This window comes from Heptranchias perlo, unplaced genomic scaffold (assembly GCF_035084215.1).
Source record: "Heptranchias perlo isolate sHepPer1 unplaced genomic scaffold, sHepPer1.hap1 HAP1_SCAFFOLD_645, whole genome shotgun sequence".
In the NCBI taxonomy this organism is placed as follows: Eukaryota; Metazoa; Chordata; class Chondrichthyes; order Hexanchiformes; family Hexanchidae; genus Heptranchias; species Heptranchias perlo.
This window is the reverse complement of record NW_027139672.1, coordinates 51255-76243: the sequence shown is the minus strand read 5'-3', so window position 1 is coordinate 76243 and position 24989 is coordinate 51255. Positions and strand designations below refer to the sequence as shown.

Genomic DNA, 24989 nt, shown 5'->3' with positions numbered 1-24989 from the left:
CGCCCGGGCCGGCAAACCTGTTGTTCCACCTCGCCGCACTGGGAGCCGCTCAACGGCCGGTCTCCAGCCCGGCTGTTTGACCGCGGGGGGCATCACAGCCCGGCCATTCGACTGTGGGGGCCATCACAGGCCAACCTGATCCTGTCCTCTCTCCACCAGATCCTCACCGACCGCACCCCCTTGCGTTCTCACTCACTGTACACAAACGCCACACACCCCTCACCCTCACCAACCTCACTCCTCGTGAGGGAGGCCGGCTGCCTGCGTGAGATGGTTGGGGGAACAGGGTGAGCGGGGCGGGGGAAGCCGGACGGTGGTGAGCTCCAATGCTCCCCTGGCCGTCCTCCCACCCTCCGTAACCATCAACTCATCTGAAACTCCCGCTGCCCCCCCCCGTATCCTAACTCGCGCCCAGTCCCGTTCACCCGTCACCCCCCCTGTGCTCGCTGGACCGACATTGGCTCCCGGTCCGGGAACGCCTCGAGTTTAAAATTCTCATCCTCGTGTTCATATCCCTCCATGGCCCCTCACCCCCCCTCCCTATCTCTGTAACCTCCTCCAGCCCCTACGACCCTCCGAGATCTCTGCTCTCCTCCAATTCCGGCCTCTTGTCCATCCCCCGATTCCCATCTCTCCACCATTGGCGGCCGTGCCTTCAGCTGCCTGGGCCCTAAGCTCTGGAATTCCCTCCCTAAACCTCTCCCCCTCTCCCCCTCTCCCCCTCTCTCTCCTCCAAGACGCTCCTTAAAACCTCCCTCTTTGACCGAGCTTTTGGTCACCTGTCCGAATATCTCCTTATGTGGCTCGGGGTCAAATTTCTGCCTGATAATCGCTCCTGTGGGGAGGTTTTAGTCCATTAAAGGTGCCAAATAAATGCAAGTTGTTGCTGACATATCTCAGCACAGTGAGCAAACATTCCCGGTCATGTGAGCACCGGCCGCGCCCTCTGACCCTTCACCCAACACTGACCTTGGCGCCCGGCTCCTGGGTCGTGTCCTCCAGATACTTGCGTTTCTTCGGGGGGCAGCCCGGCCCCTCGAACAGCTCCTCCGGCACGCCAGCCCGAGGGCCGGGGAAACTGGTCTCCAGTGTCTGCAGCTGTGGGCTCTCGGCCCTGTCCTCGGAGGGAGAGCCCTGTCTGGGCAGACGGAGACAAGGAGGTCAGTGTTACAGACGGGATAGGGTCCGTGGTGGGTCACTCGGGACACACGCACACATTGCTGGACATTGCTCCAGACCCCCTGCCCCTGGAGATTACACCCACCCCTCTGCTCCAGACCCCCTGCCCCCGGAGATTACACCCACCCCTCTGCTCCAGACCCCCTGCCCCCGGAGATTACACCCACCCCTCTGCTCCAGTCCCCCTGCCCCCGGAGATTACACCCACCCCTCTGCTCCAGTCCCCCTGCCCCCGGAGATTACACCCACCCCTCTGCTCCAGTCCCCCTGCCCCCGGAGATTACACCCACCCCTCTGCTCCAGTCCCCCTGCCCCCGGAGATTACACCCACCCCTCTGCTCCAGTCCCCCTGCCCCCGGAGATTACACCCACCCCTCTGCTCCAGTCCCCCTGCCCCTGGAGATTACACCCACCCCTCTGCTCCAGACCCCCTGCACTGGAGATTACACCCACCCCTCTGCTCCAGACCCCCTGCCCCTGGAGATTACACCCACCCCTCTGCTCCAGACCCCCTGCCCCCGGAGATTACACCCACCCCTCTGCTCCAGACCCCCTGCCCCTGGAGATTACACCCACCCCTCTGCTCCAGACCCCCTGCCCCTGGAGATTACACCCACCCCTCTGCTCCAGACCCCCTGCCCCCGGAGATTACACCCACCCCTCTGCTCCAGACCCCCTGCCCCTGGAGATTACACCCACCCCTCTGCTCCAGACCCCCTGCCCCTGGAGATTACACCCACCCCTCTGCTCCAGACCCCCTGCCCCTGGAGATTACACCCACCCCTGGAGATTACACCCACCCCTCTGCTCCCGTCTCATGTAATGGGATCTGAACCCTTCACCGCTGGGGACAGCTCTCTCCCAATCCTCCCCCCCCCCCCCCCAGGTCTGGGCAGTCTCCCTCTCTTCTCCTCCCCTCCCCATCCCTCCCCTTCCCTCCCCTCCCCTCTCCCCCCTCCCCTCCCCTCCGGGTGTAGTTACCTGGACGGTGAGATGCCCGTTCCACTGTCCCTCTCCCTCTCCCCTCTCCCCTCTCCCTCTCCCCTCTCCCTCTCCCCTCTCCCTCTCCCCTCTCCCTCTCCCCTCTCCCCCTCTCCCCTCTCCCCCTCTCCCCTCCCCCTCTCCCCTCCCCCTCTCCCCTCCCCCTCTCCCCTCCCCTCCCCTCCCCTCTCCGGGTGTAGTTACCTGGACGGTGAGATGCCCGTTCCACTGTCCCTCTCCCCTCCTCTCCCCTCCCCTCCCCTCCTCTCCCCTCCCCTCCCCTCCTCTCCCCTCCCCTCCTCTCCCCTCCCCTCCTCTCCCCTCCCCTCCTCTCCCCTCCCCTCCTCTCCCCTCCCCTCCCCTCCCCTCCTCTCCCCTCCTCTCCTCTCCCCTCCCCTCTCTCCCCCCTCCCCGCCGGGTGTAGTTACCTGGACGGTGAGATGCCCGTTCCACTCTCCCCTCCCCCCTCCCCCCTCTCCCCTCCCCCCTCTCCCCCCTCCCCCCTCCCCCCTCTCCCCCCTCCCCCCTCTCCCCCCTCCCCCCTCCCCCCTCTCCCCTCCTCGGGTGTAGTTACCTGGACGGTGAGATGCCCGTTCCACTCTCCCCTCTCCCCTCTCCCCTCTCCCCTCTCCCCTCGCCGGGTGTAGTTACCTGGACGGTGAGATGCCCGTTCCACTGTCCCTCTTCCTCTCCCCCCTCTCCCTCTCCCCCCTCTCCCTCTCCCTCTCCCCCCTCTCCCTCTCCCTCTCCCCCCTCTCCCTCTCCCCCCTCCCCCCTCCCCTCTCTCCCCCCTCCCCCCTCCCCTCCGGGTGTAGTTACCTGGACGGTGAGATGCCCGTTCCACTGTCCCTCTCCCCCCTCCCCTCTCCCCTCCCCTCCCCTCTCCTCCCCTCCTCCCCCCTCCCCCCTCTGGGTGTAGTTACCTGGACGGTGAGATGCCCGTTCCACTGTCCCTCTCCCCCCTCCCCCCTCCCCTCTCCCCCCTCCCCCCTCCCCCCTCCCCCCTCTCCCCGCCGGGTGTAGTTACCTGGAGATGCCCGTTCCACTCTCCCCTCTCCCCCCTCCCCTCTCCCCGCCGGGTGTAGTTACCTGGAGATGCCCGTTCCACTCTCCCCTCTCCCCCCTCCCCTCTCCCCTCTCCCCTCTCCCCCCTCCCCTCTCCCCCCTCCCCTCTCCCCCCTCCCCTCTCCCCCCTCCCCTCTCACCCCTCCCCCCTCCCCCTCTCCCCCCTCCCCCTCTCCCCCCTCCCCCCTCTGGGTGTAGTTACCTGGACGGTGAGATGCCCGTTCCACTCTCCCCCCTCCCCTCTCCCCTCTCCCCCCTCCCCTCTCCCCCCTCCCCCCTCCCCCCTCCCCTCTCTCCCCTCCCCCCTCTCCCCCCTCCCCCCTCCCCCCTCTCCCCGCCGGGTGTAGTTACCTGGAGATGCCCGTTCCACTCTCCCCTCTCCCCTCTCCCCCCTCCCCCTCCCCCTCTCCCCCCTCCCCCTCTCCCCCCTCCCCCTCTCCCCCCTCCCCCCTCCCCCTCTCCCCCCTCTCCCCGCCGGGTGTAGTTACCTGGAGATGCCCGTTCCCCTCTCCCCTCTCCCCCCTCCCCTCTCCCCTCTCCCCCCTCCCCTCTCCCCCCTCCCCTCTCCCCCCTCCCCTCTCCCCCCTCCCCTCTCCCCCCTCCCCTCTCCCCCCTCCCCTCTCCCCCCTCCCCCCTCCCCGCCGGGTGTAGTTACCTGGAGATGCCCGTTCCACTGTCCCTCTCCCCCCCTCCCCTCTCCCCCCTCCCCCCTCCCCCCTCTCCCCTCTCCCCTCTCCCCTCTCCCCTCCCCCCTCTCCCCGCCGGGTGCAGTTACCTGGAGATGCCCGTTCCACTGTCCCTCTCCCCCCTCCCCCCTCCCCCCTCCCCCCTCCCCCCTCCCCTCTCCCCGCCGGGTGTAGTTACCTGGAGATGCCCGTTCCACTGTCCCTCTCCCCCCTCCCCCCTCCCCCCTCCCCGCCGGGTGTAGTTACCTGGAGATGCCCGTTCCACTGTCCCTCTCCCCCCTCCCCTCTCCCCTCTCCCCTCTCCCCTCTCCCCCCTCCCCCCTCTCCCCGCCGGGTGTAGTTACCTGGAGATGCCCATTCCACTCTCCCCCCTCCCCTCTCCCCCCTCCCCTCTCCCCCCTCCCCCCTCCCCCCTCCCCCCTCCCCCCTCTCCCCTCCCCCCTCTCCCCTCCCCCCTCTCCCCTCCCCTCTCTCCCCCCTCTCCCCCCCCCTCGCCGGGTGTAGTTACCTGGAGATGCCCGTTCCACTCTCCCCTCTCCCCCCTCCCCTCTCCCCCCTCCCCCCTCCCCCTCTCCCCCTCTCCCCCCTCCCCCCTCCCCCTCTCCCCGCCGGGTGTAGTTACCTGGAGATGCCCGTTCCCCTCTCCCCTCTCCCCTCTCCCCCCTCCCCTCTCCCCCCTCTCCCCCCTCCCCTCTCCCCCCTCCCCTCTCCCCTCTCCCCCCTCCCCTCTCCCCCCTCCCCTCTCCCCCCTCCCCTCTCCCCCCTCCCCTCTCCCCGCCGGGTGTAGTTACCTGGAGATGCCCGTTCCACTGTCCCTCTCCCCCCCTCCCCTCTCCCCTCTCCCCCCTCCCCCCTCCCCCCTTCCCCCTCCCCCCTCTCCCCTCCCCCCTCTCCCCGCCGGGTGCAGTTACCTGGAGATGCCCGTTCCACTGTCCCTCTCCCCCCTCCCCCCTCCCCCCTCCCCTCTCCCCGCCGGGTGTAGTTACCTGGAGATGCCCGTTCCACTGTCCCTCTCCCCCCTCCCCCCTCCCCCCTCCCCTCTCCCCGCCGGGTGTAGTTACCTGGAGATGCCCGTTCCACTGTCCCTCTCCCCCCTCCCCCCTCCCCTCTCCCCTCTCCCCCCTCCCCCCTCTCCCCGCCGGGTGTAGTTACCTGGAGATGCCCGTTCCACTCTCCCCCCTCCCCTCTCCCCCCTCCCCTCTCCCCCCTCCCCCCTCCCCCCTCCCCTCTCCCCGCCGGGTGTAGTTACCTGGAGATGCCCGTTCCACTGTCCCTCTCCCCCCTCCCCCCTCCCCCCTCCCCTCTCCCCGCCGGGTGTAGTTACCTGGAGATGCCCGTTCCACTGTCCCTCTCCCCCCTCCCCCCTCCCCCCTCCCCTCTCCCCCCTCCCCCCTCTCCCCGCCGGGTGTAGTTACCTGGAGATGCCCGTTCCACTGTCCCTCTTCCTCTCTCTCTGCGGTGTGGAGCAGGGCTCCCTCTTGGAGCCGACGAGGAGCCGTTCCAGGAGTGGGGGGGGTCCAGAGGCGGGGAAGACCTCCTTGCGCAGGCAGAGGAGAGCCGGGGGGGGCCGGGCCAGCTCTCGGGAGGGCTCCCCACCCCCGACCGTGTGGCGGCGGTGCCGGTGCCCGGGGGGAGGGCAGCACAGCTCGGAGCCCGAGCGGCGAGGCGGCTGACGGGAGAGCCGGAGGCAGTCGGCGGGGAAATCGGGGCAGGAGTGGCTGCGGCTGAGGCGGGGCTGGGGGGAGAGGGGGCAGCGGGGGGAGCGGCGTCTGCCCTGGGGGTCTGCGGCCTCCTCCTCCACCGCCCGCTGGGCCTTGGGGGGCGACGGAGGGGGAGGGGAGATGGCGATCTTCACCTGGATGTTGACCCCGCTCTGGGGCCCGCCGCCCGCCGGAGTCTCCCTCTCGGCCGGGTCGGGGGGGGCGGCGGCCCCGGCCGAGGGGTCAGCGGCGGGGGGAGGAGGAGGAGGAGGAGGAGGAGGGGGAGGGGGGGGGTCAGGGGTCGGCCAGATGAGGTGATTCCTGACTGGAGACAGGAAGATGCCGGCGAAAGTCTCCAGCTTGGACTTGACGGTCTGGATGAAGGGGGAGAGTTTCCACCTGCTGTACAGGTAGGTCGGGGGTGCGGCGGGGCTGGGGGCAGGGGGCTCGCAGTCGCTGGGGGGAGTCGGACGATCTCCGGCCTCACCTACAGAGGGGAAAGGGAGCGGGTCAGAGGCTGCAATCAAAAATCGGACAGACGGACGATATCCCTGCCCCCCGCCCCCCAAACTCCATAGACAACGGCACTGAGGCCAATCGCAGAGCTCTCCCCTCCCCTCGACTTACTTGGGGGGCTGTATTCTCGACACTCCCTCAGGGGGCTGTGTGCACTGGGCTTGGTATCGTCCGCCTTCTCTGCGCACTTCACCCTGGTCGGCCAGAGGGTAGGTCTAGGGGAAAGAGAGAGAAGCAGAGAGAGGGGCACAAGAAGTTTGTTAGAAATGGGACAAGAGGACTCGGTGAAGGGGGAGGGCACGAATCAGCGACTCCAAACCTTGGATTTTAACAGCCTGCCAATGGAAGGTGAGGGCCTGGGGAAGGATGGCAGGTTTCCTGCCCTGAAAAGGGACGGCGGGCCTCTCCCACGGTTTCATCCTCACTTTTACTGATTGCAGCACTTTAAAAGTCTGAATTAAGTTTGCCGTGGTGGGATTCGAACTGGTGGTCTCAGAGCCTTGAGATTACTAGTCCAGCAACATAACCACTGCACCACCACACACACCAGTGGTGATGGAGAGGCACAATAGTAATCAAGTAAAATAAAGAGAGACTTGTATTTCTACAGCACCTTTCACCACCTCAGGACCTCCCAAAACACTTCACAGACAATGTGTAGTCACTGTTGTAACGTAGGAAACGCAGCAGCCAATTTGCGCACAGCAAGATCCCACAAACAGCAATGAGATAATGACCCAGATCATCTGTTTTTTTTTAGTGATGTTGGTTGAGGGATAAATATCGGCCCCAGGACACCAGGGAGAACTCCCCCCTGCTCTTCTTCCAATAGTGGCCGTGGGATTTTACACCCACCTGAGAGGGCAGACGGGGCCCTCGGTTTAACGTCCCATCCGAAAGACGGCACCTCCGACAGTGCGGCGCTCCCTCAGTACTGACCCTCCGACAGTGCGGCGCTCCCTCAGTACTGACCCTCCGACAGTGCGGCGCTCCCTCAGTACTGACCCTCCGACAGTGCGGCGCTCCCTCAGTACTGACCCTCCGACAGTGCGGCGCTCCCTCAGTACTGACCCTCCGACAGTGCGGCGCTCCCCCAGTACCGACCCTCCGACAGTGCGGCGCTCCCTCAGTACTGACCCTCCGACAGTGCGGCGCTCCCTCAGTGCTGACCCTCCGACAGTGCGGCGCTCCCTCGGGGCTGACCCTCCGACAGTGCGGCGCTCCCTCAGTACTGACCCTCCGACAGTGCGGCGCTCCCCCAGTACCGACCCTCCGACAGTGCGGCGCTCCCTCAGTACTGACCCTCCGACAGTGCGGCGCTCCCTCAGTACCGACCCTCCGACAGTGCGGCGCTCCCTCAGTACTGACCCTCCCACAGTGCGGCGCTCCCTCAGTACTGACCCTCCGACAGTGCGGCGCTCCCTCAGTACTGACCCTCCGACAGTGCGGCGCTCCCTCGGGGCTGACAACCGGGGAGTGTCGGCCTGGATTATGGGGCTCGAGCCTCCAGATTGTGTGGGGCTTCTGACTCAGGAGGAGAGAGAGTGAGACCCACTGAGACATGGCCGACAGCTCGTAAACTAACGTGATGAATACAGTAACTCGAAAACAAGGCCGTTCCGTGTCGCAAACATCTCAAAAACATTTCACCCTCAATGAACGTCTCTCGAGATTCAGATTCAAAACATGGCAGCCATTGTGCGCACAGCAATGGGTCAGGGGTCGAGTGTGTGCGGGGAGGGCGGGGTCAGAGGTGAAAACGAGCAACGGAACGGATCCACTTACCTCTGGCTCAGCAGTGATGCCTCTGGACCGGCTCTGGAAATGGCACGTGACACCTGGACAAAGAGAGGCGGGAGAGAGTCACAGGATGACAACAGCGGCACTGACCAAGCCAGGCAGGTTTCAAGCACACCCGGAGCGAAAAGGCAAATTTACAGAAGGGACCGGAGGGGTCGGCTCCCTGCGGGCACCGTGCCCCTGAAACGAACGTCAGTATTACACTCGCAGTCAGTCTCAGGGCCACATCGTGTCTGGAGATTTCACTCAACAACTGAAAATATCACAGGAATAATTTACCACTTCCCTCGTGCTCATTCATTTTTTTTTTGCGGGTGATTCTCAACTAGAATCACACAGCACAGGAGGCCATTCAGCCCATCGTGCCTGGTCTTTGAAAGAGCTCTCCAATTAGTCCCATTCCCTTGCTCTTTCTCCTGTAGCCCTGTAATTTTTCCCCTTCAAGTATTTATCCAATTCCCTTTTGAAAGTTATTATTGAATCTGCTTCCACCGCCCTTTCAGGCAGTGAATTCCAGATCATCACAACTCGCTGCGTAAAAAAATGTCTCCTCATCTCCCCCTCTGGTTCTTTTCCCGATTATCGTCAATCTGTGTCCTCTGGTCACTGACCCTCCTGCCACTTGAAACAATTTCTCCATATTTACTGTATCCTAACCCCTCATGATTGTAAACTCTATCAAATCTCCCTTTAATCTTCTCTGCTCTAAGGAGAACAACCCCAGCTTCATACAATCGTTGAAAGTTACAGCATGGAAGGAGGCCATTTGGCCCGTCGAGTCCGTGCCGGCTCTATCCAAGAGCAATCCAGCCAGTCCCACTCCCCCGCCCTTTCCCCGCAGCCCTGCAATTTTTTCCTTTCGAGTACTTATCCAGTTCCCTTTTGGAGGCCATGATTGAATCTGCCTCCACCACCCCCTCGGGCAGTGCATTCCAGATCCTCACCACTCGCTGGGTAAAAAAGTTTCTCCTCATCTCACCTTTGGTTCTTTTGCCAATCACCTTAAATCTGTGCCCTCTGGTTCTTGACCCTTCCACCAATGGGAACAGTTTCTCTCTATCTACTCTGTCTGGACCCTTCATGATTTTGAACACCTCGATCAAATCTCCTCGCAACCGTCTCTGTTCCAAGGAGAACAACCCCAGCTTCTCCAGTCTGTCCACGGAACTAAAGTCCCTCATCCCTGGAATCATTCTGGTAAATCTCTTCTGCACCCTCTCTGAGACCTTCACATCTTTCCTAAAGTGCGGTGCCCAGAACTGGACACAATACTCCAGTTGTGGGCGAACCAGTGTTTTCTAAAGGTTCATCATGACTTCCTTGCTTTTGTACTCTCTGCCTCTATTTATAAAGCCCAGGATCCCGTCTGCTTTTTTAACCACTTTCTCAATCTGCCCTGCCAGCTTCCCCAGTCTCTCCACATAACATAGATTACAAAGAAAATAGGAGCAAGATTAGGCCCTTCGGGTCTGCTCCGCCACTCAAAATGATCATGGCTGATCGTCTAACTCAGTCCCCTGTTCCCGCTTTTTCCCCATATCCCTTGATCCCTTTAGCGTTAAGAAATATATCCATCTCCTTCTTGAATACATCGAATGACTCGTCCTCCACTGCCTTCTGTGGTAGAGAATTCCACAGGTTCACCACCCTCTGAGTGAAGAGATTTCTCCTCATCTCGGTTCTAAATGTCCTACCCCGTATCCTGAGACTGTGACCCCTGGTTCTGGACTCCCCAGCCATCAGGAACATCCTCCCTGCATCTAGTCTGTCTAGTCCTGTTAGAATTTTATACGTTTCGATGAGATCACCTCTCATTCTTCTAAACTCGAGTGAATACAGGCCTAGTCGACCCAATCTCTCCTCATACGTCAGTCCTGCCATCCCAGGAATCAACCTTTGTTGCACTCCCTCCATGGCAAGGACATCCTTCCTCAGATAAGGAGACCAAAACTGCACACAATACTCCAGATGTGGTCTCACCAAGGCCCTGTACAACTGCAGTAAGACATCCCTGCTCCTGTACTCAAATCCTCTTGCAATGAAGGCCAACATACCATTCGCCTTCCTAACTGCTTGCTGCACCTGAATGCTCACCTCCAGCGACTGGTGTCCAAGGACACCCAGGTCTCGTTGCACCTCCCCTTTTCCCAATACTGCATCTGCCGTGTTCTTGCCCACTCACCCAACTTGTCTAAATCACATTGGAGCCTCTTTGCGTCCTCCTCACAGCTCACATTCCACCCCAGCTTTGTGTCGTCTGCAGACTTGGAAATGTTACATTTAGTTCCCTCATCCAAATCAGTGATATATATTGTGAATATCTGGGGCCCAAGCACTGATCCCTGCGGTACCCCACTAGTCACTGCCTGCCACCCAGAAAAAGATCTGTTTATTCCTACTCTCTGTTTCCTGTCTGTCAACCAATTCTCAATCCATGCCAGTATATTCCCCCCAATCCCATGTGCTTTAATTTTGCACACTAACCTCTTGTGTGGGATCTTATCAAAAGCCTTCTGAAAATCCAAGTACACCACATCCACTGGTTCTCCCCTATATTTTACTAATTACATCCTCAAAAAACTCCAGTAGATTTGTTAAGCATGATTTCCCTTTCATAAACCCATGCTGACTTTGTCCAATCCTGTTAATGCCCTCCAAGTGTTCTGTTATCACATCTTTGAGAATGGACTCTAGCATTTTCCCCACTACTGATGTTAGGCGAACTGGTCTGTAATTCCCTGTTTTTTCTCTCCCTCCTTTTTTAAATAGTGGGGTTACATTTGCCACCCTCCAATCTGTAGGAACTGTTCCAGAGTCTATAGAATTTTGGAAGATGATCACCAATGCATCCACTATTTCCAGGGCCACTTCCTTTAGTACTCTGGGATGTAGATTATCAGGTCCTGGGGATTTGTCAGCCTTTAGCCCCATTAATTTCCCTTGCACTATGTTTTTTTTACTAATACTGGTTTCCTTCAGTTCCTCCCTCTCACTAGACCCTTGGTTCCCTAACATTTCTGGCAGGTTATGTGTGTCCTCCTTTGTGAAGACAGAACCAAAGTATGTGTTTAATTGTTCTGCCATTTCTTTGTTCCCCATTATAATTTCCCCCATTTCTGACTGTAAGGGACCTATATTTGTCTTCACTAATCTTTTTCTCGTGACATATTTATAGAAGCTTTTACAGTCAGTTTTTATGTTCCCCGCTAGTTTACTCTCATACTCTATTTTTCCCCTCTTAATCAATCTCTTTGTCCTCATAACTGGAGTCCCCATCCCTGGTAGCATTCTGGTAAATCTCCTCTGCCCCCTCTCCAAAGGCCTTGACATAGAGAGAGAAGAGTCCAGGATCTGAGTGTAGGCGATAGTAACTTTCAAAAAGGAATCGGATAAACTCTTGGAAAGGAAAAACTCTGCAGGGCTCTGGGGGCGGGGGCAAGGGGAACTAATTGGACAGCTCTTTCAAAGAGCCGGTACAGGCACGATGGGCTGAATGGCCTCCTTCTGTGCTGTATGATTCTGTGATACGAAGTTGGGGGGGGTGGAGGAAAGGAAATATGATGGAGGTAGGCAGGACTCCAATACGTTTAAACCAGGAGCTTTATTCGGAGCCTCCCTCCGAACGTGCCAAAAACGATGCAGTCCTGCTGGAACTTACCCTGCTGGGGAATCACTCACCCCGTTGCTGGCGGTCCTGCTCGGCGTTGCCGCCGCCGCCGCCGTCTCAGCGGCGGGTTCGGGGTCATCGGCGCGCAGGCAGTTCTCCAGGTTGATGGAGAGGACCCTCCCAGCCCCCCGCTCCAGGGGGGAGACCGGTGCGGCGGGCCAACGCAGCTTCCGTCGCTTGCTGGGGGTCGGGCGCCGGTGCCCCACTTTGGGAGTCCTTGCTTCGGTGGCGAGTTGCGAGGGGGCCGGACGGGGGCTCTCGAAGATGGGAGGCAGCGGGCTGGTCCGATGGAAGGTGGGGGGCTCGTCTTCTCGTCGGGGTCGGGGGGGTTCGGTGAACGGGGCGCCAAGGCCTGGTTCCAACGTGGTGGGCGGCTCAGTCCCTCCTCCAACTGCGCCCGCAGGACTGGAAGGAGACGGAAAACTTTACAAGTGAGATCAGACAGAATCCAGCAGAGAAAGGACAGGGTATCTAACACACTGTGAGACCCGGTCCCAGAGGGGGAAAGGACAGTGTATCTAATACACTGTGAGACCCGGTCCCAGAGGGGGAAAGGACAGTGTATCTAACACACTGTGAGACCCGGTCCCAGAGGGGGAAAGGACAGTGTATCTAACGCACTGAGAGACCCGGTCCCAGCGGGGGAAAGGACAGTGTATCTAATACACTGTGAGACCCGGTCCCAGAGGGGGAAAGGACAGTGTATCTAACGCACTGTGAGACCCGGTCCCAGAGGGGGAAAGGACAGTGTATCTAACACACTGTGAGACCCGGTCCCAGAGGGGGAAAGGACAGTGTATCTAATACACTGTGAGACCCGGTCCCAGAGGGGGAAAGGACAGTGTATCTAACACACTGAGAGACCCGGTCCCAGAGGGGGAAAGGACAGTGTATCTAACACACTGTGAGACCCAGTCCCAGAGGGGGAAAGGACAGTGTATCTAACACACTGTGAGACCCGGTCCCAGAGGGGGAAAGGACAGTGTATCTAATACACTGTGAGACCCGGTCCCAGAGGGGGAAAGGACAGTGTATCTAACACACTGAGAGACCCGGTCTCAGAGGGGGAAAGGACAGTGTATCTAACACACTGTGAGACCCGGTCCCAGAGGGGGAAAGGACAGTGTATCTAACGCACTGTGAGACCCGGTCCCAGAGGGGGAAAGGACAGTGTATCTAACACACTGTGAGACCCAGTCCCAGAGGGGGAAAGGACAGTGTATCTAACACACTGTGAGACCCGGTCCCAGAGGGGGAAAGGACAGTGTATCTAACACACTGTGAGACCCGGTCCCAGAGGGGGAAAGGACAGTGTATCTAACACACTGTGAGACCCGGTCCCAGAGGGGGAAAGGACAGTGTATCTAACACACTGTGAGACCCGGTCCCAGAGGGGGAAAGGACAGTGTATCTAACACACTGTGAGACCCGGTCCCAGAGGGGGAAAGGACAGTGTATCTAACGCACTGAGAGACCCGGTCCCAGAGGGGGAAAGGACAGTGTATCTAACGCACTGTGAGACCCGGTCCCAGAGGGGGAAAGGACAGTGTATCTAACACACTGTGAGACCCGGTCCCAGAGGGGGAAAGGACAGTGTTTCTAACACACTGTGAGACCAGGTCCCAGAGGGGGAAAGGACAGTGTATCTAACGCACTGTGAGACCCTGTCCCAGAGGGGGAAAGGACAGTGTATCTAACACACTGTGAGACCCTGTCCCAGAGGGGGAAAGGACAGTGTATCTAACGCACTGTGAGACCCGGTCCCAGAGGGGGAAAGGACAGTGTATCTAACACACTGTGAGACCCGGTCCCAGAGGGGGAAAGGACAGTGTATCTAACACACTGTGAGACCCGGTCCCAGAGGGGGAAAGGACAGTGTATCTAACACACTGAGAGACCCGGTCCCAGAGGGGGAAAGGACAGTGTATCTAACGCACTGTGAGACCCGGTCCCAGAGGGGGAAAGGACAGTGTATCTAACACACAGTGAGACCCGGTCCCAGAGGGGGAAAGGACAGTGTATCTAACACACAGTGAGACCCGGTCCCAGAGGGGGAAAGGACAGTGTATCTAACGCACTGAGAGACCCGGTCCCAGAGGGGGAAAGGACAGTGTATCGAACACACTGTGAGACCCGGTCCCAGAGGGGGAAAGGACAGTGTATCTAACACACTGAGAGACCCGGTCCCAGAGGGGGAAAGGACAGTGTATCGAACACACTGTGAGACCCGGTCCCAGAGGGGGAAAGGACAGTGTATCTAACACACTGAGAGACCCGGTCCCAGAGGGGGAAAGGACAGTGTATCGAACACACTGTGAGACCCGGTCCCAGAGGGGGAAAGGACAGTGTATCGAACACACTGTGAGACCCGGTCCCAGAGGGGGAAAGGACAGTGTGTCTAACACACTGTGAGACCCGGTCCCAGAGGGGGAAAGGACAGTGTGTCTAACACACTGTGAGACCCGGTCCCAGAGGGGGAAAGGACAGTGTATCTAACGCACTGTGAGACCCGGTCCCAGAGGGGGAAAGGACAGTGTATCTAACGCACTGTGAGACCCGGTCCCAGAGGGGGAAAGGACAGTGTATCTAACGCACTGTGAGACCCGGTCCCAGAGGGGGAAAGGACAGTGTATCTAACACACTGAGAGACCCGGTCCCAGAGGGGGAAAGGACAGTGTATCTAATACACTGTGAGACCCGGTCCCAGAGGGGGAAAGGACAGTGTATCTAACGCACTGTGAGACCCGGTCCCAGAGGGGGAAAGGACAGTGTATCTAACACACTGTGAGACCCGGTCCCAGAGGGGGAAAGGACAGTGTATCTAACGCACTGTGAGACCCGGTCCCAGAGGGGGAAAGGACAGTGTATCTAACGCACTGTGAGACCCGGTCCCAGAGGGGGAAAGGACAGTGTATCTAACGCACTGTGAGACCCGGTCCCAGAGGGGGAAAGGACAGTGTATCTAACACACTGAGAGACCCGGTCCCAGAGGGGGAAAGGACAGTGTATCTAACACACTGAGAGACCCGGTCCCAGAGGGGGAAAGGACAGTGTATCTAACGCACTGTGAGACCCGGTCCCAGAGGGGGAAAGGACAGTGTATCTAACGCACTGTGAGACCCGGTCCCAGAGGGGGAAAGGACAGTGTATCTAACGCACTGTGAGACCCGGTCCCAGAGGGGGAAAGGACAGTGTATCTCACACACTGTGAGACCCGGTCCCAGAGGGGAAAGGACAGTGTATCTAACACACTGAGAGACCCGGTCCCAGAGGGGGAAAGGACAGTGTATCTAACGCACTGTGAGACCCGGTCCCAGAGGGGGAAAGGACAGGGTATCTAACGCACTGTGAGACCCGGTCCCAGAGGGGGAAAGGACAGGGTATCTAACACACTGAGAGACCCGGTCCCAGAGGGGGAAAGGACAGTGTATCTAATACACTGTGAGACCCGGTCCCAGAGGGGGAAAGGACAGTGTATCTAACACACTGTGAGACCCGGTCCCAGAGGGGGAAAGGACAGTGTATCTAACACACTGTGAGACCCGGTCCCAGAGGGGGAAAGGACAGTGTATCTAACACACTGTGAGACCCGGTCCCAGAGGGGGAAAGGACAGTGTATCTAACACACTGAGAGACCCGGTCCCAGAGGGGGAAAGGACAGTGTATCTAACACACTGTGAGACCCGGTCCCAGAGGGGGAAAGGACAGGGTATCTAACGCACTGTGAGACCCGGTCCCAGAGGGGGAAAGGACAGTGTATCTAACACACTGTGAGACCCGGTCCCAGAGGGGGAAAGGACAGGGTATCTAACACACTGTGAGACCCGGTCTCAGAGGGGGAAAGGACAGTGTATCTAACACACTGTGAGACCCGGTCTCAGAGGGGGAAAGGACAGTGTATCTAACACACTGTGAGACCCGGTCTCAGAGGGGGAAAGGACAGTGTATCTAACACACTGTGAGACCCGGTCTCAGAGGGGGAAAGGACAGGGTATCTAACACACTGTGAGACCCGGTCCCAGAGGGGGAAAGGACAGTGTATCTAACACACTGTGAGACCCGGTCTCAGAGGGGGAAAGGACAGTGTATCTAACACACTGTGAGACCCGGTCCCAGAGGGGGAAAGGACAGTGTATCCAACACACTGTGAGACCCGGTCCCAGAGGGGGAAAGGACAGTGTATCTAACACACTGTGAGACCCGGTCCCAGAGGGGGAAAGGACAGTGTGTCTAACACACTGTGAGACCCGGTCCCAGAGGGGGAAAGGACAGTGTATCTAACACACTGTGAGACCCGGTCTCAGAGGGGGAAAGGACAGTGTATCTAACACACTGTGAGACCCGGTCCCAGAGGGGGAAAGGACAGGGTATCTAACACACTGTGAGACCCGGTCTCAGAGGGGGAAAGGACAGTGTATCTAATACACTGTGAGACCCGGTCCCAGAGGGGGAAAGGACAGTGTATCTAACACACTGTGAGACCCGGTCCCAGAGGGTGAAAGGACAGTGTATCTAACGCACTGTGAGACCCGGTCCCAGAGGGGGAAAGGACAGTGTATCTAACACACTGTGAGACCCGGTCCCAGAGGGGGAAAGGACAGTGCATCTAACACACTGTGAGACCAGGTCCCAGAAGGGGAAAGGACAGTGTATCTAACACACTGTGAGACCCGGTCCCAGAGGGGGAAAGGACAGTGCATCTAACACACTGTGAGACCCGGTCCCAGAGGGGGAAAGGACAGTGTATCTAACGCACTGAGAGACCCGGTCCCAGAGGGGGAAAGGACAGTGTATCTAACGCACTGAGAGACCCGGTCCCAGAGGGGGAAAGGACAGTGTATCTAACGCACTGAGAGACCCGGTCCCAGAGGGGGAAAGGACAGTGTATCTAACGCACTGTGAGACCCGGTCCCAGAGGGGGAAAGGACAGTGTATCTAATGCACTGTGAGACCCGGTCCCAGAGGGGGAAAGGACAGTGTATCTTACACACTGTGAGACCCGGTCCCAGAGGGGGAAAGGACAGTGTATCTAACGCACTGTGAGACCCGGTCCCAGAGGGGGAAAGGACAGTGTATCTAACGCACTGTGAGACCCGGTCCCAGAGGGGGAAAGGACAGTGTATCTAACGCACTGTGAGACCCGGTCCCAGAGGGGGAAAGGACAGTGCATCTAACACACTGTGAGACCCGGTCCCAGAGGGGGAAAGGACAGTGTATCTAACGCACTGTGAGACCCGGTCCCAGAGGGGGAAAGGACAGTGTATCTAACACACTGTGAGACCCGGTCCCAGAGGGGGAAAGGACAGTGTATCTAATACAATGTGAGACCCGGTCCCAGAGGGGGAAAGGACAGTGTATCTAACGCACTGTGAGACCCGGTCCCAGAGGGGGAAAGGACAGTGTATCTAACACACTGTGAGACCTGGTCCCAGAGGGGGAAAGGACAGTGTATCTAACGCACTGTGAGACCCGGTCCCAGAGGGGGAAAGGACAGTGCATCTAACACACTGTGAGACCCGGTCCCAGAGGGGGAAAGGACAGTGTATCTAATACACTGTGAGACCCGGTCCCAGAGGGGGAAAGGACAGTGTATCTAATACACTGTGAGACCCGGTCCCAGAGGGGGAAAGGACAGTGTATCTCACACACTGTGAGACCCGGTCCCAGAGGGGGAAAGGACAGGGTATCTAACACACTGTGAGACCCGGTCCCAGAGGGGGAAAGGACAGGGTATCTAACACACTGAGAGACCCGGTCCCAGAGGGGGAAAGGACAGTGTATCTAATACACTGAGAGACCCGGTCCCAGAGGGGGAAAGGACTGTGTATCCAACACACTGTGAGACCCGGTCCCAGAGGGGGAAAGGACAGTGTATCTAACACACTGTGAGACCCGGTCCCAGAGGGGGAAAGGACAGTGTATCTAATACACTGTGAGACCCGGTCCCAGAGGGGGAAAGGACAGTGTATCTAATACACTGAGAGACCCGGTCCCAGAGGGGGAAAGGACTGTGTATCTAACACACTGTGAGACCCGGTCCCAGAGGGGGAAAGGACTGTGTATCTCACACACTGAGAGACCCGGTCCCAGAGGGGGAAAGGACAGTGTATCTAACGCACTGTGAGACCCGGTCCCAGAGGGGGAAAGGACAGTGTATCTAATACACTGTGAGACCCGGTCCCAGAGGGGGAAAGGACAGTGTATCTCATACACTGTGAGACCCGGTCCCAGAGGGGGAAAGGACAGTGTATCTAACACACTGTGAGACCCGGTCCCAGAGGGGGAAAGGACAGTGTATCTAATACACTGTGACACCCGGCCCCAGAGGGGGAAAGGACAGTGTATCTAACACACTGAGAGACCCGGTCCCAGAGGGGGAAAGGACAGTGTATCTAACACACTGTGAGACCCGGTCCCAGAGGGGGAAAGGACAGTGTATCTAACACACTGTGAGACCCGGTCCCAGAGGGGGAAAGGACAGTGTATCTAACACACTGTGACACCCGGCCCCAGAGGGGGAAAGGACAGTGTATCTAACACACTGAGAGACCCGGTCCCAGAGGGGGAAAGGACAGTGTATCTAACACACTGTGAGACCCGGTCCCAGAGGGGGAAAGGACAGTGTATCTAACGCACTGTGAGACCCGGTCCCAGAGGGGGAAAGGACAGTGTATCTAACACACTGTGAGACCCGGTCCCAGAGGGGGAAAGGACAGGGTATCTAACACACTGTGAGACCCGGTCCCAGAGGGGGAAAGGACAGTGTATCTAACACACTGTGACACCCGGCCCCAGAGGGGGAAAGGACAGTGTATCTAACACACTGTGAGACCCGGTCCCAGAGGGGGAAAGGACAGTGTATCTAACACACTGTGAGACCCGGTCCCAGAGGGGGAAAGGACAGTGTATCTAACACACTGTGAGACCCGGTCCCAGAGGGGGAAAGGACAGTGTATCTAACACACTGTGAGACCCGGTCCCAGAGGGGGAAAGGACAGTGTATCTAATACACTGTGAGACCCGGTCCCAGAGGGGGAAAGGACAGGGTATCTAACACACTGTGAGACCCGGTCCCAGAGGGGGAAAGGACAGGGTATCTAACACACTGTGAGACCCGGTCCCAGAGGGGGAAAGGACAGTGCATCTAACACACTGTGAGACCCGGTCCCAGAGGGGGAAAGGACAGTGTATCTAATACACTGTGAGACCCGGTCCCAGAGGGGGAAAGGACAGGGTATCTAACACACTGTGAGACCCGGTCCCAGAGGGGGAAAGGACAGGGTATCTAACACACTGTGAGACCCGGTCCCAGAGGGGGAAAGGACAGTGCATCTAACACACTGTGAGACCCGGTCCCAGAGGGGGAAAGGACAGTGTATCTAATACACTGTGAGACCCGGTCCCAGAGGGGGAAAGGACAGTGTATCTAATACACTGTGAGACCCGGTCCCAGAGGGGGAAAGGACAGTGTATCTCACACACTGTGAGACCCGGTCCCAGAGGGGGAAAGGACAGGGTATCTAACACACTGTGAGACCCGGTCCCAGAGGGGGAAAGGACAGGGTATCTAACACACTGAGAGACCCGGTCCCAGAGGGGGAAAGGACAGTGTATCTAATACACTGAGAGACCCGGTCCCAGAGGGGGAAAGGACTGTGTATCCAACACACTGTGAGACCCGGTCCCAGAGGGGGAAAGGACAGTGTATCTAACACACTGTGAGACCCGGTCCCAGAGGGGGAAAGGACAGTGTATCTAATACACTGAGAGACCCGGTCCCAGAGGGGGAAAGGACTGTGTATCTAACACACTGTGAGACCCGGTCCCAGAGGGGGAAAGGACTGTGTATCTCACACACTGAGAGACCCGGTCCCAGAGGGGGAAAGGACAGTGTATCTAACGCACTGTGAGACCCGGTCCCAGAGGGGGAAAGGACAGTGTATCTAACGCACTGTGAGACCCGGTCCCAGAGGGGGAAAGGACAGTGTATCTAACGCACTGTGAGACCCGGTCCCAGAGGGGGAAAGGACTGTGTATCTCACACACTGAGAGACCCGGTCCCAGAGGGGGAAAGGACAGTGTATCTAACGCACTGTGAGACCCGGTCCCAGAGGGGGAAAGGACAGTGTATCTAACGCACTGTGAGACCCGGTCCCAGAGGGGGAAAGGACAGTGTATCTAACACACTGTGAGACCCGGTCCCAGAGGGGGAAAGGACAGTGTATCTAACACACTGTGAGACCCGGTCCCAGAGGGGGAAAGGACAGTGTATCTAACACACTGAGAGACCCGGTCCCAGAGGGGGAAAGGACAGTGTATCTAATACACTGTGAGACCCGGTCCCAGAGGGGGAAAGGACAGTGTATCTAACACACTGTGAGACCCGGTCCCAGAGGGGGAAAGGACAGTGTATCTAACGCACTGTGAGACCCGGTCCCAGAGGGGGAAAGGACAGGGTATCTAACGCACTGTGAGACCCGGTCCCAGAGGGGGAAAGGACAGTGTATCTAACGCACTGTGAGACCCGGTCCCAGAGGGGGAAAGGACAGTGTATCTAACACACTGTGAGACCCGGTCCCAGAGGGGGAAAGGACAGTGTATCTAACGCACTGTGAGACCCGGTCTCAGAGGGGGAAAGGACAGTGTATCTAATACACTGTGACACCCGGTCCCAGAGGGGAAAGGACAGTGTATCTAACACACTGTGAGACCCGGTCCCAGAGGGGGAAAGGACAGTGTATCTAACGCACTGTGAGACCCGGTCCCAGAGGGGGAAAGGACAGGGTATCTAACGCACTGTGAGACCCGGTCCCAGAGGGGGAAAGGACAGTGTATCTAACGCACTGTGAGACCCGGTCCCAGAGGGGGAAAGGACAGTGTATCTAACACACTGTGAGACCCGGTCCCAGAGGGGGAAAGGACAGTGTATCTAACGCACTGTGAGACCCGGTCTCAGAGGGGGAAAGGACAGTGTATCTAATACACTGTGACACCCGGTCCCAGAGGGGAAAGGACAGTGTATCTAACACACTGTGAGACCCGGTCCCAGTGGGGGAAAGGACAGTGTATCTAACGCACTGTGAGACCCGGTCCCAGAGGGGGAAAGGACAGGGTATCTAACACACTGTGAGACCCGGTCCCAGTGGGGGAAAGGACAGTGTATCTAACGCACTGTGAGACCCGGTCCCAGAGGGGGAAAGGACAGTGTATCTAACGCACTGTGAGACCCGGTCCCAGAGGGGGAAAGGACAGTGTATCTAACACACTGAGAGACCCGGTCCCAGAGGGGGAAAGGACAGTGTATCTAACACACTGTGAGACCCGGTCCCAGAGGGGGAAAGGACAGTGTATCTAACGCACTGTGAGACCCGGTCCCAGAGGGGGAAAGGACAGTGTATCTAACGCACTGTGAGACCCGGTCCCAGAGGGGGAAAGGACAGTGTATCTAACACACTGAGAGACCCGGTCCCAGAGGGGGAAAGGACAGTGTATCTAATACACTGTGAGACCCGGTCCCAGAGGGGGAAAGGACAGTGTATCTAACGCACTGTGAGACCCGGTCCCAGAGGGGGAAAGGACAGTGTATCTAACGCACTGAGAGACCCGGTCCCAGAAGGGGAAAGGACAGTGTATCTAACACACTGTGAGACCCGGTCCCAGAGGGGGAAAGGACAGTGTATCTAACGCACTGTGAGACCCGGTCCCAGAGGGGGAAAGGACAGTGTATCTAACGCACTGAGAGACCCGGTCCCAGAGGGGGAAAGGACAGTGTATCTAATACACTGTGAGACCCGGTCCCAGAGGGGGAAAGGACAGTGTATCTAACACACTGTGAGACCCGGTCCCAGAGGGGGAAAGGACAGTGTATCTAACACACTGTGAGACCCGGTCCCAGAGGGGGAAAGGACAGTGTATCTAACGCACTGTGAGACCCGGTCCCAGAGGGGGAAAGGACAGGGTATCTAACGCACTGTGAGACCCGGTCCCAGAGGGGGAAAGGACAGTGTATCTAATACACTGTGACACCCGGTCCCAGAGGGGGAAAGGACAGTGTATCTAACACACTGTGAGACCCGGTCCCAGAGGGGGAAAGGACAGTGTATCTAACGCACTGTGAGACCCGGTCCCAGAGGGGGAAAGGACAGGGTATCTAATACACTGTGAGACCCGGTCCCAGAGGGGAAAGGACAGTGTATCTAACGCACTGTGAGACCCGGTCCCAGAGGGGGAAAGGACAGTGTATCTAACGCACTGTGAGACCCGGTCCCAGAGGGGGAAAGGACAGGGTATCTAACACACTGTGAGACCCGGTCCCAGTGGGGGAAAGGACAGTGTATCTAACGCACTGTGAGACCCGGTCCCAGAGGGGGAAAGGACAGTGTATCTAACGCACTGTGAGACCCGGTCCCAGAGGGGGAAAGGACAGTGTATCTAACACACTGAGAGACCCGGTCCCAGAGGGGGAAAGGACAGTGTATCTAACGCACTGTGAGACCCGGTCCCAGAGGGGGAAAGGACAGTGTATCTAACGCACTGTGAGACCCGGTCCCAGAGGGGGAAAGGACAGTGTATCTAACACACTGAGAGACCCGGTCGCAGAGGGGGAAAGGACAGTGTATCTAATACACTGTGAGACCCGGTCCCAGAGGGGGAAAGGACAGTGTATCTAATACACTGTGAGACCCGGTCCCAGAGGGGGAAAGGACAGTGTATCTAACACACTGAGAGACCCGGTCCCAGAGGGGGAAAGGACAGTGTATCTAATACACTGTGAGACCCGGTCCCAGAGGGGGAAAGGACAGTGTATCTAACACACTGTGACACCCGGCCCCAGAGGGGGAAAGGACAGTGTATCTAACACACTGTGAGACCCGGTCCCAGAGGGGGAAAGGACAGTGTATCTAACACACTGTGAGACCCGGTCCCAGAGGGGGAAAGGACAGTGTATCTAACACACTGTGAGACCCGGTCCCAGAGGGGGAAAGGACAGTGTATCTAACACACTGTGAGACCCGGTCCCAGAGGGGGAAAGGACAGTGTATCTAATACACTGTGAGACCCGGTCCCAGAGGGGGAAAGGACAGGGTATCTAACACACTGTGAGACCCGGTCCCAGAGGGGGAAAGGACAGGGTATCTAACACACTGTGAGACCCGGTCCCAGAGGGGGAAAGGACAGTGCATCTAACACACTGTGAGACCCGGTCCCAGAGGGGGAAAGGACAGTGTATCTAATACACTGTGAGACCCGGTCCCAGAGGGGGAAAGGACAGGGTATCTAACACACTGTGAGACCCGGTCCCAGAGGGGGAAAGGACAGGGTATCTAACACACTGTGAGACCCGGTCCCAGAGGGGGAAAGGACAGTGCATCTAACACACTGTGAGACCCGGTCCCAGAGGGGGAAAGGACAGTGTATCTAATACACTGTGAGACCCGGTCCCAGAGGGGGAAAGGACAGTGTATCTAATACACTGTGAGACCCGGTCCCAGAGGGGGAAAGGACAGTGTATCTCACACACTGTGAGACCCGGTCCCAGAGGGGGAAAGGACAGGGTATCTAACACACTGTGAGACCCGGTCCCAGAGGGGGAAAGGACAGGGTATCTAACACACTGAGAGACCCGGTCCCAGAGGGGGAAAGGACAGTGTATCTAATACACTGAGAGACCCGGTCCCAGAGGGGGAAAGGACTGTGTATCCAACACACTGTGAGACCCGGTCCCAGAGGGGGAAAGGACAGTGTATCTAACACACTGTGAGACCCGGTCCCAGAGGGGGAAAGGACAGTGTATCTAATACACTGTGAGACCCGGTCCCAGAGGGGGAAAGGACAGTGTATCTAATACACTGAGAGACCCGGTCCCAGAGGGGGAAAGGACTGTGTATCTAACACACTGTGAGACCCGGTCCCAGAGGGGGAAAGGACTGTGTATCTCACACACTGAGAGACCCGGTCCCAGAGGGGGAAAGGACAGTGTATCTAACGCACTGTGAGACCCGGTCCCAGAGGGGGAAAGGACAGTGTATCTAACGCACTGTGAGACCCGGTCCCAGAGGGGGAAAGGACAGTGTATCTAACGCACTGTGAGACCCGGTCCCAGAGGGGGAAAGGACTGTGTATCTCACACACTGAGAGACCCGGTCCCAGAGGGGGAAAGGACAGTGTATCTAACGCACTGTGAGACCCGGTCCCAGAGGGGGAAAGGACAGTGTATCTAACGCACTGTGAGACCCGGTCCCAGAGGGGGAAAGGACAGTGTATCTAACACACTGTGAGACCCGGTCCCAGAGGGGGAAAGGACAGTGTATCTAACACACTGTGAGACCCGGTCCCAGAGGGGGAAAGGACAGTGTATCTAACACACTGAGAGACCCGGTCCCAGAGGGGGAAAGGACAGTGTATCTAATACACTGTGAGACCCGGTCCCAGAGGGGGAAAGGACAGTGTATCTAACACACTGTGAGACCCGGTCCCAGAGGGGGAAAGGACAGTGTATCTAACGCACTGTGAGACCCGGTCCCAGAGGGGGAAAGGACAGGGTATCTAACGCACTGTGAGACCCGGTCCCAGAGGGGGAAAGGACAGTGTATCTAACGCACTGTGAGACCCGGTCCCAGAGGGGGAAAGGACAGTGTATCTAACACACTGTGAGACCCGGTCCCAGAGGGGGAAAGGACAGTGTATCTAACGCACTGTGAGACCCGGTCTCAGAGGGGGAAAGGACAGTGTATCTAATACACTGTGACACCCGGTCCCAGAGGGGAAAGGACAGTGTATCTAACACACTGTGAGACCCGGTCCCAGAGGGGGAAAGGACAGTGTATCTAACGCACTGTGAGACCCGGTCCCAGAGGGGGAAAGGACAGGGTATCTAACGCACTGTGAGACCCGGTCCCAGAGGGGGAAAGGACAGTGTATCTAACGCACTGTGAGACCCGGTCCCAGAGGGGGAAAGGACAGTGTATCTAACACACTGTGAGACCCGGTCCCAGAGGGGGAAAGGACAGTGTATCTAACGCACTGTGAGACCCGGTCTCAGAGGGGGAAAGGACAGTGTATCTAATACACTGTGACACCCGGTCCCAGAGGGGAAAGGACAGTGTATCTAACACACTGTGAGACCCGGTCCCAGTGGGGGAAAGGACAGTGTATCTAACGCACTGTGAGACCCGGTCCCAGAGGGGGAAAGGACAGGGTATCTAACACACTGTGAGACCCGGTCCCAGTGGGGGAAAGGACAGTGTATCTAACGCACTGTGAGACCCGGTCCCAGAGGGGGAAAGGACAGTGTATCTAACGCACTGTGAGACCCGGTCCCAGAGGGGGAAAGGACAGTGTATCTAACACACTGAGAGACCCGGTCCCAGAGGGGGAAAGGACAGTGTATCTAAC

General features: G+C 58.3%; 1 protein-coding gene across 3 annotated transcripts in view; it reads right to left on the bottom strand.

Annotated features, from left to right (window-relative positions):
• LOC137318086 (proline-rich protein 14-like) overlaps positions 1–24989 on the bottom strand; it is a 52724-nt gene that overhangs the window by 6922 nt on the left and 20813 nt on the right. For 2 of the 3 annotated variants that reach the window (XM_067981052.1, XM_067981053.1), the window contains exons 3-7: positions 11606–11999; positions 7913–7965; positions 6239–6342; positions 5327–6098; positions 970–1138 (exon numbers count right to left, since the gene is read on the bottom strand). In XM_067981052.1, the coding sequence (XP_067837153.1) occupies positions 970–1138; positions 5327–6098; positions 6239–6342; positions 7913–7965; positions 11606–11999 (1492 nt within the window). The remainder of the gene's footprint in view (positions 1–969; positions 1139–5326; positions 6099–6238; positions 6343–7912; positions 7966–11605; positions 12000–24989) is intronic. The other variant, XM_067981054.1, reaches the window with a different exon arrangement.